This window comes from Diceros bicornis, chromosome 41 (genome assembly GCF_020826845.1).
Source record: "Diceros bicornis minor isolate mBicDic1 chromosome 41, mDicBic1.mat.cur, whole genome shotgun sequence".
NCBI lineage: Eukaryota > Metazoa > Chordata > Mammalia > Perissodactyla > Rhinocerotidae > Diceros > Diceros bicornis.
The window spans coordinates 4,477,737-4,495,156 of NC_080780.1; the positions used below are offsets into that span (position 1 = coordinate 4,477,737).

Here is a 17,420-nt window from a genome sequence, read left to right on the forward strand (position 1 = left end):
TCTGCAACTTTGTCTCAAGATGAACTTCACCAGCTCCTGTTAAAATTTTTGTAGCATAAATGACATAAATAATGTAGAATTTCAAAAAACAAAATGGGAAATAGAGCAATTGTATCCAAGCTAATTTTCCATGACAAGCTTATCCATGTTTAGAATCTGTTATTTTTAATATGCTTTGCGTATAGGAACCTACAAGCTTGTTTTTAACTTGACATAGAATCAAGATATGAGAAATAATAACAGGTTATTTTAAAAGTGGAAAATACAAAAATTACAAACAATTTTGCCTGTTTTAAAACTACAACATGAACCTAAATTCTGATCTACATTGTTACATACAAGTGTTTGCCAAAGCAAACAGGATATAATGCCAATTTAAATTTTTTTGCTAACAAAACATGCTTTTTTATCGCTTTATTAATTTTAAAATAGTGAGATAAATTATTAAATGAGGTGGTTGCGATGGAGATCATGAATATGATTAAAGAACGTATCTAAATAATCTTTGTAAACAGTGTTTCATAATATAGTGATCTTTAAATCCTTTAATTTTGTCTTAAAAAATTTTTTTAAAACTTTGTAAGACGTGTGATTATCCATTCTGCCCAAATAATATGGTTATTTTGACCCAACAAATATATAATTAAGCTATAATGTTTTTTTCTTGAAAGAGAAAAAAATCTTATGTACTCTTCCAGTTTTCTTAAACTAAATGGGTTTGGCAAATTAATAATTCAATAATTTCAGTATTGATAATTAAATATATTGACACTGCTTCCCTACATTTTTTCCAAATGATTTTGAGACAAGAAACGAGATCACCTGAGATCTCTAGCAGCCCGTGCGCTACTGAGTTTTCTAATGCAATGTGTATTCACATTGCTGTTGCCCTAGCTAGTAAATAGCCTTCTGATTTAAAAAACACCAAACCTCAGGGGTTAGTAAGTCAGGCACAGGATGATCTGGGGAACAGTGTTGATGCCGTTCATTATGTTTGTTTATTGTGCAAGGAAATGCCCTCATCTTCTTAGAAATGGAAATATAATTAGAGTGAAACATATAAAAAGGCAGTCAGTGGGCCGGCCCCGTGGCTTAGCGGTTAAGTGCACGCGCTCCGCTACTGGCGGCCCAGGTTCGGATCCCAGGCACTCACCGAAGCACCACTTCTCCAGCAATGCTGAGGCCGCGTCCCACATACAGCAACTAGAAGGATGTGCAACTATGACATACAACTATCTACTGGGGCTTTGGGGGAAAGAAAAAAAAAAGGAGGAGGATTGGCAATAGATGTTAGCTCAGAGCAGGTCTTCCTCAGCAAAAAGAGGAGGATTAGCATGGATGTTAGCTCAGGGCTGATCTTCCTCACAAAAAGAAAAAAAAAAAGGGCAGGCAGTCTGTGGAGTTGGAAGGAAGGGAACTAACCTGTTTATAGCTGCAGAGGCAGTAAATTCTACCTGGATAATGATGCATTTACTAGCTGTCACCCACAGCTGTGTCTGCCCAGTGTCTGTCAGATGCTAGCTCATCTTCCCCAGTCCCTGGGGGGTCGGGGGAGGGGGAGAGGCTATTTGCAGTCCTGTTTATTACCAGTTAACATTGGAAAAATTACCCAAGAGGAAAGACGCTGGCATAGCTCAGAGGTTCTGCATCAAATTTGACAGGGAATAATTACCTTTTCTTTTTCTTTTACATGAGAACTGTAAAATGACGGAAAGCACGCTGTAGAGGTGGCATGAGTGAATGTCTTTGAGAATTGTACTAGTTTAAGGGATGTGTTTTGCTTAAGCAGCTCTTCAAAGACCCTTCTCATCTTTTAGATGTTAAAGGAAGAATACTTCAATAAATTTCGTAGATATTTTTTAAATTAACATCTGTGGAGCCCTGAGAAATATCAGGCATAGTGCTGAGGGTGGGGCTCTGAGAAGGGAACACCTACCACCCAGGAGGAGGGAGACCAGCGATTGTTGGGTACTTCCTGTGTTTCACTTACAAAGTACTATTTAAATATTATCCATCAGCAGGATGACGTAGATAGCTACCACTTTTATAGCACTTTATACTGATATTATCACTTGGATAACAAACACCCATAAGGTCAGTGCTATTACCCCCATTTTAAAGATGGAGAAGAGAGAGAATTAGAAACGTCAGCACGGCATGCCCTACTACACACCCTTTATGGGAAACTGCATCACAGGCTGTGAGTGGACAGTGACCCACACGCTCCTGCTGACTGAACAGCTGTACACTTGACCTGCAGGCAAGCAATTGATATTGTGGGAATCAATGAAGACCACCCCAGTGAGAACAGGCAAGGCTGTTTGTTCAGAGTCAGCCGCCATCACTTGCATTTTAGCAGAGACTCAAAGGCAGGCCAAGGAGAGGGAAAGATTTGTAGTGGAAAAAGGAAAGGCTCCGGTGTGTCCTGATGGGGCTGTGGGTCTGGGGAAGCTGGGCCGGCTACTAGAAGTGGGGCGTCCCAGGGGATTGGTTAGGGAAGCATATTTGGCTCTCTCTATTGGTCCAAAGTTGGAAGTGGGGCCAAAAATTAGGGAAGCTGTCAGTTACTGATCACACCCTGGCCATTTGGGGCCGATCATTACAGGGGAGATTATTTGGCTGCCTGGTCTGGTTGCTAGAGACAGTGGTCTGACTTGTAGAGAGCAGGCTGGCTTCCCAGGCCGGTTACTGTAGACGATGGGTTGGTTTCCCAGGCAGGTTGCTGCAGGCTGTGGGTCAGAGTTCTGTCTTTATGGTCTGACCATCATCTCTTTGTATATGCAGTCTCTTATTAGGCTGCCAGCACTTAATAAATAAAGAGAGCTCAGCCATTTTGGAGTCCTCTTTCGGTAACTGGGACTGGGAATCTGAGAAACTGTAGCAATCTAGAAATGGAGAGTATATCAGTTACCTACTGGTGTGTAAGAAACTACCCCAAAAGTTGTGGCTTCAACAACAAAGATTTATGGTGTCTCACAATTCTGTGAGACAGAACTGCCCCCACCTGGGCGTCCTCATGAGACAGCATTCAGCTGAAGGTCTGCTGGGCTGGAAAACCCCTATGGCCTCAGCCACACGCCTGACAGTTGGCGATAGGTGGTGCCCCGGGGCACCGCATTCTCCCCGTGGCCTCTCATCCTCCTGTAGGCCCACCCACCTTGACAAGGTGATTCTGGACAATGGTTCAAGGAGATAGTAGAAGCTGCAAGTCTCCTGAGGTTTAGGCTCCAGAATTCATACATCATTTCTGTCACATTCTATTGGTCAAGGTAAGTCATAGGCCAGCCTGGATATAAGGGGGCAGAGAAACAGACCACTTCTAGAGGGGAGGAGCAACAAAGTTGCTTTGTCAAGGGGCATGCATACGGAATGCAGATGGAGGAATCTGTGCCCATTAAACAGCCTAGCACCAGGAGCCTGGCTGGCATTGGAGTAGCCATACTGGCCACATGTAAGGCTCCAGAGAACGCCTTCAGCTGCAGGCTCATTCCTGTCCTCATGAGGTCTGGCTACATTTCACTTCCTGTCATTGCGTTACATGATCTCCTGGTAACTTTATAATAACTCTCTCCCACTTTTACTGCACTCATTGTAGGGCCTTTCTCTTATAACCAAAAATGTCTTTACTAGAACAGTGCCCAAGGTCACGGTGCTTGTTAGCTTTGAAACTGGTCATGAACCTGCATCTCCTGATTTCAAGCCTGCACTCTAAATTTATATCACCCTGAGGAATTAGTATTCAGCAGTGGAAAGAGAATTCTATACTCTATTCCCCAACCTGGGGAGGGGTTTGGGAACATGAAGGGATGCCAACGATGCCAACATCATTACTGCCACACTAATTGCTGGGAGGAGGCTAGTTCAACTGCCCTAAGATACTCTCTCAAACTGACTTCCACTCTGATAGCTTGGAAGTGACTGCATCATTTACTCCACGAGAGCAGTAACCCCTTGTGACTCAGAATGGATTCCATCCTAAGCAACCCACTGACCTCTTCCACTGTTTCCAATCCCTCATCTCCCCTCTCAATTCTGTTCATCTCCCTCCATCCCCCTGTCTCCACACACAACTTTAATCCCTGTTCTGGATGATCACTGCAACCTCTGTGTGTCCACTCCTGGGCCCCGCTGGTCCATTCTCCATAGGCCAGCTAGACTGACATGTCTAAACTCAAATTTGATCCTCAATGGCTACAAAAGCATCACTCCTCAGATAAAGTCTACAAGCTTCCATCTGTTGTCCAGCCCCATCTCATGTCACTTTTGCAAAGCTCTTGAACATCTTTTAGTGCCTTTAAGACACCACACGTGTGCCTCATTATAGCAACAAGCCTACCCTTCACGCTGCCCCCTACTCCCAGCCCCACCCGCCCCACACAGCTGGGTCCTACGTGTCTTTCATGGTTTCATCAGAGTCACCTTCTTAATGGAAGTGCCGTGTTTCAGGTGGGCCACCTAATGGCTGCCAGGAAACACACACATCCAAGAGTATTGTTTGCTGAAGCTTCTGATTTGTTTAGCAAAGGGACAGAAACAGCTACAGCTGGGGGGCAGCACTCACAGGAGACTGCAGCGTCCCATGGCCCTGAGTCTCTGTGAGTGGACCCTATGCTCAAGGGAGGCCTTAGATAGAACAGAAGACCTGAATGTTGTGCTGAAGCGTTGCTTTTCTGTGGTGAAAATGGAGGGCTGACATTATGGTGCCTCAATAAAAGGCATCCAGGCCCTTTCTGTTTCATACCACCCCCATCTTATCCACGTCCTCAAGCTCAGAGAGCGTGCAGAGGCAGCACCCTGCTGTCTCTGTCTTCTCTGCTTCTGTCTTTCTGGCTCTCTGCTGCTTCAGAAGGCCCATGGACTTCCCTCATGTGATGGGGTGATTCTGACACAGAGACCAGCTGAGGACCCCTATCATAAGTCTTTTCCTTGCCAGAAGCTTCCCTACTTCTGTGGCTGAGTCCCCTGGTTTTATGTGTCCATTTCTTATTTTTTGTTTTCATAACAGGTATCACTCTTTACTTATTTAATATCTACTTTTCCCCCTTGACCATTGTGAAATAATAGAAAATACATATATTGGTCTCTCCCCTCCTCTTCCTGGCTCTGAGCTCCTAAATCCCTTGGAATTTCCTGAGTAGTAGGAATGCCTTTTGTTTAATGAGGTGACTCTGGGTGGGCTCCTGGACGGGGGCTGGTCACCAGAATGACCAAGCCATGATTAGAAGCTTGGAATTTTCAGCCCCACCCCCATTCTCCAGACAGCAGCTAGAAATGGAGTTAATGATCCATCATGCCTACATGAGGAAGCCTCCGTAAAACTCCCAACAGCCTAGGGTTCAGACAGCTTCTGGGTTCTTGAACATATCCGCATACATGGAGAGTGATGCACCCCAACTCCACAGGGACAGAAGCTCCTGTGCTGTGCTTCCAGACCTCACCCTATGTATCTCTGTGTCTGGCTGTTCATCTGTGTCATTTATTATATAATAAACTGGTAAATATAAGTGTTTTCCTGAGTTCTGTGAGCTGTTCTAGCAAATAATTGAATCCAAGGGGTGGGGGCCAGGTCACGGGAATCTCCAATTTGTAGTGAAATCTGGCAGAAGTTGTGGGTAACCCAGGGACCCACTACTTGCAATCGGCATCTGAAGGGGGAACAGTCTGGTGGGACTGAGTCCTTAACCTCTGGGGTCGTGCTCACTCTGGGAAATAAATGTCAGAAGTGAATTAAATTGTAGGAGACCCAGCTGGTGTCACAGAATTGCTAATGCGGGAAAAACTCACACATCTGGTGTCAGAAGTGTTGTGAGTGTGGGAGTCGTATGAGTGTAAAGGAGAAACACGCAGGAGAAGTGAGTTTTTCCTTTATAATCATTATGTAAGAATAAACAAGAGATCATGTCTTACAAAAAAAATGTTTACTGTCTGGATAGGCGACACTTGCACGTGGTTTGAAAACAAAACATTATACAGTGAACCATTTTGCTCTCACCTATGTGGGAGCCTCTCCTGCCCCCCTTTCCTCCCTCATTTATTCCCTTGCCTCCTGGTAAACACTGCGGATGAATAAATTTTATATATGGTATTCTGCACATGACAACTGTTGCATCAAAAGGTATATGCATCTCTAATTTTGAGAGATTTTGCCAAGTTCCCTCCACAATGGTTGTGCCTATTTGCATTTTCACCAGCAGTGTGTGAGAGAGCCTCTTTTCCCAAGCCTCACCAACAAAACATTATCAGACTTTTGGATTTTTCTAATTTCACTGGTGAAACATAGTACCACCACGTCACTTTTGCCATTTTTCTTAAAATAAATAAGCTTGAATACCTTTTCATATGTTTCTGTGAACAGTTTGTTCATATTCTTTGCCATTTTTCTACAGAGTTATTGATATTATTATTGCTTTCTTGAGACTCTTTACGTATTGGAAAGATTGGTCTTTATAATATCAATGGCAATTTTTTTTTCTGTTTCATTTAAGGTTTTGTTGGCCATGCAGTGGTTTTTTTCTTTTTATGTAGTAGAATTTATTTATTTTTCTTTTGTTTTATATCTATGTCATTAATGATTCTGGGATACCAATTCCAATGTTTTTGTGGTTTTCCCCACTCCAAGCATTCTCCAGCATTAGCTCATGTGTCCTACACTTCAACTCAATTCTGACACTATCTACCTGGAGATAGTGTCAGATCCCACAGGTTAAGGGCTCAGTCCCACAAAACTGCCTTCTCCCCCACTTCAGATGCCAATCACAAGTCCAGGTTGTCACCTGTGCTTTTGACTGACCAGCTATAAATTGGGATTCCCATGTCCCCCTCCTTGGGTTCTATTAATTTGCTAGAGCAACTCACAGAACTCAGAGAAGCATTTTACTTACTAGATCATCAGTTTATTATAAAAGAATATGACTCAGGAACAGCCAGATGGAAGAGATGCATAGGGCAAGGTATTGGGAAAGAGCATGAGGTTTCCATGCCCTCTCCAGGTGCCACTCTCCCAGAATCTCCACATGTTCACCAACCCAGAAGCTCTTCGAACTCCATCCTTTTGGGTTTTTAATGGAGGCTTCATTATATAAGCATTATTGGTTTAATCATTGGCCGTTGGTGATTGATTCAACCTCCAGCCCCTCTCCCGTCCCGGGGCGGGGAGGGGGGGGGCCATGGGGGGGATGGGGAGGTTCTGAAAGTTCCAACCCTCTCATCACATGGTTGGTTCTCCTGGCAACCAGCCCCCATCCTTAGGTGAGGTCCACTCACCTCATTAACATAACAAAAGACACCTTTATTACTGTCATCACTTAAAACATTCCAAGGGTTTTAGGATTTCTGTGGCAGAAATTAGGACAAAGACCAAATACACATTTCTTATTATAAATCACAATATCACAGTCATAGAACTGTTTCCCTTTGTTGATTCTTTTTTTTTTTTCCCCCCAGAGGTTTCCTGACTTCCTAGTAAGTTTATATTTCCATATGAACTTTAGAAGCAATTTGGCTTGATTCAAAACACGACCCTTTGGTTTCTTACGTATATATGTGTTTTAATCTTTTAAAACCTTTCTAAAATTGAAAATATCAAACACATATAAATAAGTGAGCCTTCATGGATCAGCACCAACTTCAATGATCATTTTATGGCCACTCTTTTTCATCAATCTTCCCATTCGTTTTCTCCTCATATTATTTTGAAACATATTTTAGATATATCATTTCATCTGTAAATACTTAAACATATAAATCTAAATGATAAGAATTATTTTTTGTAACAAAATCACAATGCCATTATCACACAGGTACCTAAACATTCTTTTTAACAATAATTCCTTAATATTCCATAATTGACTCATAAATACCATAAATTTTTTCTGGTTTTTAATTGAGATCAAATTGAATTTGTAGATTAACTTACAGAGAATTGATGTCTTGATAGTGGAGTTTTGGTATCCATAAATAAGTTATGTCTTTCCATTAATTGAAGTCTTCTTTTAGTCATCCATGTTGTTTGGGCATCTCTTCATACAGGTAGCTTAATTCTTATATTTGATTTTTTATATCTTTGTTGTGGCTTTTGTAAATTATATCCTCTAACTGGTTGTTGTTTGTATTTATGAATGATGTTGATTTATATGTGATAATTTTGTATCCACTAACTTGCTGCAGTTTCTCCTTGTTTGTAATGTATATTTTAATTGACTTTACTGCATTTCAAAGAATTCATCTAATCATCTGCAAATAGTCATGGTCAAACTTCCTTAATTTTTACCTCTAAGTTCTTTTGCTTATTTAATCACATTGACCAGTGCCTCCAGATCAGGGTTAAATAATAGTGGTAACAGTGGACATCCATACATGGTATGGATGAATGAATAAATAAAAACAAAGATGCTATTATGAGAAAGACTGGTGAATAACACCATCTTCTTCTAAATACAAATTCACTTTTAAATGCTCCAGCAAGATGATTCATCCTCAGAAGGTAAACTACCACAAGGAGGTTGAATTCACTTTCCTATTTTTTATTAGTAAAATTCATTCATTTTTTACTGGCAAGTATGAACCACTGTAAGGTTTCCCTCCCACTCTTAATTTTCGATTCCCATGGGTGCGGTAAATCTAATGGAATAAGAATACTTGAATATTCTGGACCCGTGGTCATGGCCTTCTATACCAGCTCTCTAGGTGTGATCTTCTGGGGTACCATGGACCCTGAATCTATATAGACAAGTATACTTCAGGTGTCCCCAGTTGCTGAGGATTTTAAGTTTCACACACAATAAAGATGCAGAAACTTCATGCTGAAAATAAAGAAAAGATAAAATTAATGCCTTATAAAGAAATCCATCTCAAAGAATTCCAAGGAATGCTGACATAATGGAAAATTAAAACTCTTTCCTTCCTAACACAATTAGTTTCAAATACTGGTTTAGTGGATGAGAAAATGAGCTAGCGTTGAGTAACAAGCTCATAAGAAGACAAATAGAAGGGAGGAAGATAATATGGTGGTCTAGGCATCCAAGTGCCTCTCACTGCCGCATCACACCCCACAGTACTCCTGGTTGGCTGTGCCAGGAAAGGAGGCAGGCAGAGACTGGAAATACAATCAAACATGAAACTCTACAAGTACATTCATTTCTAACACATATATTGTTTTCAGCTTAGATTTTCTCACTATTGGCCAAGAAGTTTCATAAAACACTTGTACATGGTATGAGATGCCTTCGACATCTCTTTATTACTTCCTGTGGCTAATGAGAAATAATGAAATATATATACCTTAATAACTTTCAGGGGATTATATGTTAACAGTTGCTATTTTTTTCTGATTGAGTTAGGAAGAGAAGTTTTACCTGTATTATCTGGTGTTGAATATTTAGTCTATCTTCCTCTGAGTTCCTCTCTGCCTCTAACCATCTCATACTGCACCATCAACCCCATACCCTTTACCCAAGGAAGGTGAGATAGTGACTATCCAACCTAATGGTATCAAGGGAACCCAATAGGTAAGATAAGGACCGAGAAAGTGAATATATTTTTTAAAAGTGATAGCAGGGCCGGACCCGTGGCTTAGCAGTTAAGTGCGCGCGCTCCACTGCTGGAGGCCCAGGTTCGGATCCCGGGCACACACCGACGCACCACTTCTCCGGCCATGCTGAGGCCGTGTCCCACATACAGCAACTAGAAGGATGTGCAGCTATGACATACAGCTATCTACTGGGGCTTTGGGGGAAATAAATAAATAAATAAAATTATAAAAAAAAGTGATAGCAAATAAAGAAGAATTAAGCTTAGAAACTGCTCTGGTAATTGCCTGTCTTTTTCAATAAAATCCACATAAGCACTTGGAGCTAAGAATTGAAGTACAGATAAGCCTTGCTTAACTCATACTTTTGTCATAATTATTCTCACATTCCACTTTGCATTAAGCAACTGCAACAAACCAATCCCAGGGATGGAGCCACTCATATCCTAACCAGGGCTGTCATTACCTGGAGCTCAAATGTTTGAACAGTGGTTCCTGTTCTGTTATATACAAACTGACCTAGGAAAATTTCTTCTCCTTCACATTGTTTCGAGATGCCCTATAAAGAAAGCAACAGACATGGAGGTTGTAATGAATGGACGCTTGGTTAAAATAAATGGAGGCAGTTGTCTGTTCAAGTAGCAACAATTCACCAGACATTTTTGGGTGTCCACCAGGGGCACAGTGCTGTGTTAGGTGTTTAGGCATTTAACTCAAGGGGTTGTGAGGCGAGAATCAGGCCTCTAGGGTTGACTAGATAGACAGGGAGATAGATAGATAGTAGATATATGATAGGTAGATAGACAGATACACACACAGATACATAGATAGATGAATGGATAGATAGGGCAAATCCCAGCATTAACTCTGGCCTGATAACTGTATTTGCTACACTTTAAATAAAATAAACCAAAAATGAGTCCCCATGTTGACCCAGTGTTTTCCAAATGAGATAAACTTAATCCAATTGCCAGACTTTGATCACACAGATAAGTCTGTTCCCAAAGTAAACTTTTGTTGACTGAAAGAAAATATTGATATTTGTATGCAACTTCTCTTCTTTCTCCCCCATTCAAAATTGAAGATTTTTGAGAGGAGAGTGCACTGGTGGAAATTAATTTATTTTGTGAATCTAAAGTTTACTGTCAGTTTCCTTAAATCATAGTAACACAACAAAATAGTTTATTAGATCAATCATTTTATAATGAAAATATTAATATTGAAACTATTTATAACAATTTTATTAAAAGAATTGGATACATGATGACTAAATAATGTACCCATAATTATATATATAAAACTCAAGCCTCATATAATTCCTTTAGCCTGTTAAGATAGAAGTGCTAGTTTTATTTCCACCTTCATCATCCTGTTTTAATTTCACTTGGTTCATAAATTTGCTAATATAGGAGAAAAATGATGAGAAGTACTTTTTATTACTAAACAATTCTAGCCTAAAGGATTCACCCATAATTCCTCTGTAATGAGCAACAGTGTGCACCTTTCTGAAGGGGAGTTTGATCTGCTCCAATACAACCTAACTCAACTATAGGTGTCAGCAGACACCTATTGTGGGTGGCAACAGGCTTGCATCCAAGGATGGTAAGTAGTCTTCTTTCTGTTTTGTAACCCCAAAGTCATGGCATTTAGCGGAGTTCGAATGATGCAGAAGAGAGGTTGAGCGCCATGTTTAACTCTGATCCCACCTCCAGAGAGGGACACCAAGAAATTGAAGTAAGTCACATACCTATGAGGAAAGCATGGGAGCAGATGCTAAGACAAAAAAATCTGGTTCAGTGGCCTGGAGAAAACACAAACTACCCTGACCGTAGGAGGGACCAGCAGCACACTGACCCCAAAGTACACTCCAAGTCCCCAGAAAGGGCCAGAGATGAGGCCACGGGAGAGGGGCAGGGCATGGGGCTGCAGGGGTGCCCAAATCCAAGGGTGGGCGGACAGCCTGTTCAAAAAGCAGTTAGACCCCCAATCTGGCCAGTCACCACTCCTGCCCTGGCCCAGCAGAGGATTATCTTCTTCCTCCCAGCTCTAGGACGGCTGGCCTCAGGAGCACTCTGCAGAAATAAGAGGTGAAGGCACACCCTACACACTGAATGGTGGCCCATGTAGCTCTTCTCCCAGCCACACCCCGTATGTGGTCGGCCACGCTGAAACCTCCTGGGCACGAAGTTGCAGGATTCCTCCCAGGGTCAGCCAGCCTGATGCCACACTCTGGGGTCTCCAGAAGAAATGGCCCAACCAGACCATTCACCCTTGAAGCTCCCTGTCCATGCGCCCCACCCTGTGTGCAAATTTTCAGCTAACTTTTTACCATTTAGCTGTTACATGCGACTGATAAGCATCACCATACACATGAGAAAAACACCTAAGAAGAAAGACGGAGCCCCTATCAACAGAGGAGGGAGCAGAAGAATATGAAACAAAACTACAATTAATGTCCGTTAATATCTTCTGAGGCTTAAGAGAAGATATTGCATCCTTGAAACAAAAAATTTAAACTCTAAAAAAGGGAATATTTACAGAAAAAAATGACTTAGAAAGAATAATCATGACAGCAGAAATAAAGAATTCAACATAGAGGTTAAAATACAAATAGAGAAAATCTTTCAGAAAGTAGAACAAAAAACAAATAAGGAAAATAAGAGAGAAAAGATTTTTTAAATAATAGATTGAATGATCAGCCAAATCTTCAGTGTGTGGAATTGGAAGCCCCGGCTAACAGCTGTGCATCAGACCTAACTAGCCAGCAGGCAGACTGGAGCAGTTGGTCTGAGTGCTCCAGAGGGAGGTCTCAAAATAAAAAAGAAAAGAAATTTATAGATTATCTGACGTGAATGAACATAATAGGAAGATATTTAGGCTTCTGAAGAAGAGGTTGGGAATGTGACAGGAATATAGAAAACTAAGCAAATTAAATAAAAATGAGACAATTATCATCCTTAGGAACATCAAAAATTTTACACAAAGAAAATAGTATTCAAGTATACTATATGGCTCAACTGAGAACAAGATTGGTCACATGGTCCCAATGAAAACATTAAATACTGACTGAAACTCACAGTAAGATACACCATCTAGCAGTGCTCCAAACATGAAACACGGAGTTACCATGTGATCTAGCAATTCCACTCCTAGTATAGATCCAAAAGAAATGGAAATTATGTCCACACAGAAGCTTGCACATAAATGTTCATAGCAGCATTACTCATAATAGCCAAAAAAGTGGAAGCATCTCAAATGTCCATCAACTGAAGAATGGATAAATAAAACATTGTCTATCTATACAATGAAATATTATTCAGCAATTTAAAAAAAATAAAGTACTGACACATGTTCTAACATAGATGAACCGTGAAAACATTATGCTAAATGAAAGAAGACAATCACAAAAGACCACATATATGATTCCACTTATATCAAGTGCCCAGAATATGTCAATCTATAGAGACAAAGTAGATTAGTGGTTGCCTAGGGCTGGGGCAGAGGGTTGGGTGGATGGAGGGTGACAGCTAAGAGATACAGAGTTTCTTTTGGGGGTAATAAGAATATTCTAAAATTGATTGTAGTGATGGATGCACCACTCTGTGAATATACTAAAAGCCACTGAGGGGTACACTTTAAATGAATTAATTGCATGATGTATGAATTATATCTCCATAAACCTGTTTCTAAAAAAAGTAAGACATAAGCATTTTGGGAGCATGGGAAAACCATGGAAGAGAGCTAAGCTTCATTTTCCAGGAAGACCTCAGTAGATAATAACCAAAACTGAAACATCAAGAAATAACACTAAAAGCAAATATGAAAGCAAGTACCCAAATAAGCAGCTAATACTGCGGCAAGTGGAAGCTTCTGGAGAGGAAAATTCAGGGGTGGGAGGAGTGAGACAAGGAAAACTGTGTTTCATTATAAACACGGTATGGAAATGTTTGATTTTTTAATTGTACATGTATAACTTTGATAAAAGTAAAAATTAAAATTAAGTAATAGAAATCATCTGGTCCAACTCCCTCACTTGGTAAATACAAAGCAGAGTCTAGGAAGTAAGTGACTTTCTCAAATGGTTAGCCGCACAGTTCAGATGAGATCCCAGGTCCTAATTCCTAGCCAACCACCTTCTATCATAACCCTCTCTAAACAAAGGTTTAGACAGCTACTCACATAGACAGAAAATTCCTTGGGTGCACTGGAGATGTCTCCTGAGGGAGATACCTTCTCTGAGATGTGCTCCATGGTAACAGCAGTTGGGATGATCTTCCTGGCAAGCTTGATTAGAGCATGACCCTGGGAACCTGGAAAGGCCCAGCACTTTCCAGGGTGGACATCCGGCTGGAAAGAACACACTGAGTTATTCTCTTATCTGATTATATAAATCCACCCCTACAATTGGTCAGCTAATCACTATTGACCACAATCTCAGTTATGCCTATAATATGAAGGCATTGTATGGGATACATATCAAACAGGAAAACTTCCAAGATACCCACAGGTTTGGTGGTTCCTCATAGCACGTTACACTTAGATCAATCAGAGCCCTTTATTATATATTTTTTTCGTTGCTCTGACTAGACTCTAAGCTGCTAGACACAGCTAGTTGGTATGAGTGGTGATGGTGTGTTGATGGTGCTGATGGTGGAGAAGATAGTGAAGATGGTGGTAGTGAGATGGTGGTGGTGTTCATTGTGGTGATGGTGATGGTGGTGGTGGTGGTGGTGGAGGTGGTGGTGATAGCGATAGTGGTGACGGTAGCAGTGGAGGTGGGAACGGTAATGATGTGGTGGTGGTGGTAGCAGCGATGGTGGTGGTGGTGATGGTGTGATGGTAGTTATGGTGGTATAGATGGTGGTAGTGGTGATGATGGTGGTGATGGTGGTAGTGAGAATGGTGGTGGTGATGGTGGTAGTGAGAATGGTGGTGGTGATGGAGGTGATAATGGTGGTGATAGTGATGGTGATGCTAGTGCTGTTGGTAAAGAAGAAAAATGATGTCTACCATTTTTCAGATCTAGACTACACTACGGAATGTGATCCATAGTTTTGCCCCGAAGGTATTTCTTAATTGGAAACTAACTTTAGACGTGTAGATTATACTTAAGAAGAGCTCTACTATCTGTTGATGTCTAGTGTCTTTTGACTTGAACAGAAACGTTAGTGGAAATCTTATTTGGAAATTGCCCCTGTTATAATTAGACTTTATAAGAAGGTGTTAGCTGGAACAGCAGGTAGCACAGTACTGGCACTCGGGAGGCAGGAACTTTCAGTGAATGTGTGTTGAGTGAAGTTTTCAATGGAAAAGGGAGGCCACAGAATCAACTTAAAGATATGGAATGTGTATGTTCTATTTGAGAAGTAAATAATCTAACTTACCAATCTTAAAATAATTAGTTAATTAATTAATTAACCATATTTTACTGACCATAAAGTATGAAATAATTCATGTAGTTTGATAACTACAAAAATGCAAGGAGATGGTTTCACGTTCTGTGACAAGTTCAGAGACTCATACTACCTCCATTTCAGATATTAATATTTTCATGAGAAATAACAGGAACAAAATCCTGAAATATAAACAGATTACTCGTAATCTAGCTTTTACCTGAAGAATAATATCCGGAGGCATTTCATAATTTAAGAATCCAATCCCATGCCAGTATAGTTTTGCTTTATTATTTTTGTAACTTTCTGAGGTCCCAGCTTCAATGATGGAGGCTCCTAAAATTATAATATAATTTTTAAAATAAAAAATTACACAACTCAAACCATCATTTAGATTTTAATAATGTTGGAAAACTATTACTGGACAAATTATGAATAAGGTAAAATTCATATTCAGGAATTGGTAGGAAAAGTCTGACTTTCAGTTTTCATTACCACTGAAATTTTGTCACTTTGAGAAAACCACACTTGCTCTGTGTAGTTTCACAAGATTTCCAAAACTGGTATTTTGATAAAAAGTTGAATTCTGGAGCAATTGATTTAGAGATGGAAATATTATGTGGATTATGTTTATTACCTAAAAAGACACATAGACCCCCATATTTTAACAGCTCATGTGATAAATGAGACTTTTATGTTAGCCCAATTCACTCAAAAACAAAAAAGCAGAAAAACCAACAATGTCATAAATGTACTAAAAAGTTATATTCATAATAGCAATTCTGCAGATTCATTGAGCTTAATTCTAATCAAAGATATATAAAATATACTCATCAAATATTATCCCTTCACATTACTTCATTTTAGAAGCAAAATGTATTTTTACATAACCAATAAAGAAAATGCAAGTCACTTCCTCAAATTCCATCTGGATATCACAATACAACATTAAAAAGACACGTGCCTGACTGAATATCCACTTACCAGTGCTTTCTCTAAGATGGCACAATTTGAAATAGTGCATGTGTACCTAAGGTTGCCAGATTTTGCTTGAAAAAATATAAGACTTCCAGTTAAATTTGAATTTCAGATAAAAAATGAATAGTTTTTTAGTGCTAGTATGTCTCATATAAGATTTGGAGCATATTTATACTAAAAAATTATTTGCTGTTAGCCTGAAATTCAAATTTAACTGGGCATCCTTTCTTTTATCTGACAACACTGTGTGCACTTTGTTTTGAGTGCTGATACTGTCTGCTCAATCAATCACTAATCCTACTCAACCTATTGGACAGGAACTACACTGTCACATGCTAATATAAGGCTGCCCCCTGCTCCTCGTAATCTATTCAAGAAAAAATGTAAATTGGGGTATGTAGGGTTTTTTTAAATCAGTCATATTTATTCACTTTTTTATTCATTTGTTTTTTTATTTTTTAATCAGCTTTATTGAGATATAATTCACATACCATACAATTCACCCATTTAAAGTGTGCAATGTAGTGGTTTTTAGTATATTCACAGATTTGTGTGACTATGACCACAATCAACATTAGAACATTTTCAATCAGCCCAAAAAGAAACCCATAGCACCTAGCAATCACTCCCCATTTCCCCCAGCCTCCTACCTCAGCCCTAGGCAGTCACTAATCTACTTGCTATCACTATAGATTTGCCTGTTCTGGACCTCTCCTCCTGCTGTCCCTCTGTAGCCAGTCACAGGACAGAGCCTCTGCAATATGGCTACTTTCTTTTAGCACAATCAACACATTTGAGAATCCTGGGTGGTGTAATGAGAACCCACAGTTCATTCCTTTTTATTGCTGAGGAATATTCCACTGTATGGATACACTACAACTAGCTATTCATTCATCTGTTGATGGATATTTGGGCTATTTCTAGTTTTGGTGATTATGAATAAAGTTGCTATAGATATTCTCGTACTATAGATATTCAGGTTTTGTTGTGAACATAAGTCTAAATTTTTCTCAGGTAAATACCTAGAGGTCAGATTGCTGGGTCATAAGATAAGTGTTATATTTAACTTCATAAGAATTGTCAAACAGTTTTCCAAAATGGCTATACCATGTTACATTCTCACCAGCAGTGTATAAGAGTTACAGTTGCTTCCCATTGTTTCCAGAACTTCCTATGTCAGTTTTTGTTAGTGTGTTTGCTGTTCTAATAGATACCTAGTGGTATATCATTGTGGTTTTAATTTATATTTCACTAATGAACAGTAATGTTGAGCATTTTTTCATGTACTTTTTTGATATTCATTATCTTCTTTGATGAAATGACTTTCAAATCTTTTGCCCATTTTTTATTGGGTTGGCTGTTTTCTTATTATTGAAGTTTGAGAGCATTTATAAATTCTGGATACAAGTCCTTTGTCAAATATTTGGTTTGCAAATACTCTCTCCCAGCCTGTGACTTGTCTTTTCACTCTCTTTACTGTCTTTTGCAGACCAGAAGTTTTTAATTTTGATAAAGTCCAAATT

At 39.8% G+C, this 17,420-nt stretch overlaps 1 protein-coding gene across 1 annotated transcript in view; it reads right to left on the bottom strand.

The window, feature by feature from the left end:
- Positions 1 to 7,877: 7,877 nt before the first annotated feature.
- SUN3 (Sad1 and UNC84 domain containing 3) overlaps positions 7,878 to 17,420 on the bottom strand; it is a 34,435-nt gene continuing 24,892 nt past the window's right edge. The window contains exons 7-10 of the mRNA XM_058534787.1: positions 15,140 to 15,255; positions 13,706 to 13,873; positions 9,993 to 10,085; positions 7,878 to 8,801 (exon numbers count right to left, since the gene is read on the bottom strand). Of these exons, the coding sequence (XP_058390770.1) occupies positions 8,682 to 8,801; positions 9,993 to 10,085; positions 13,706 to 13,873; positions 15,140 to 15,255 (497 nt within the window). The 3' untranslated portion in view covers positions 7,878 to 8,681. The remainder of the gene's footprint in view (positions 8,802 to 9,992; positions 10,086 to 13,705; positions 13,874 to 15,139; positions 15,256 to 17,420) is intronic.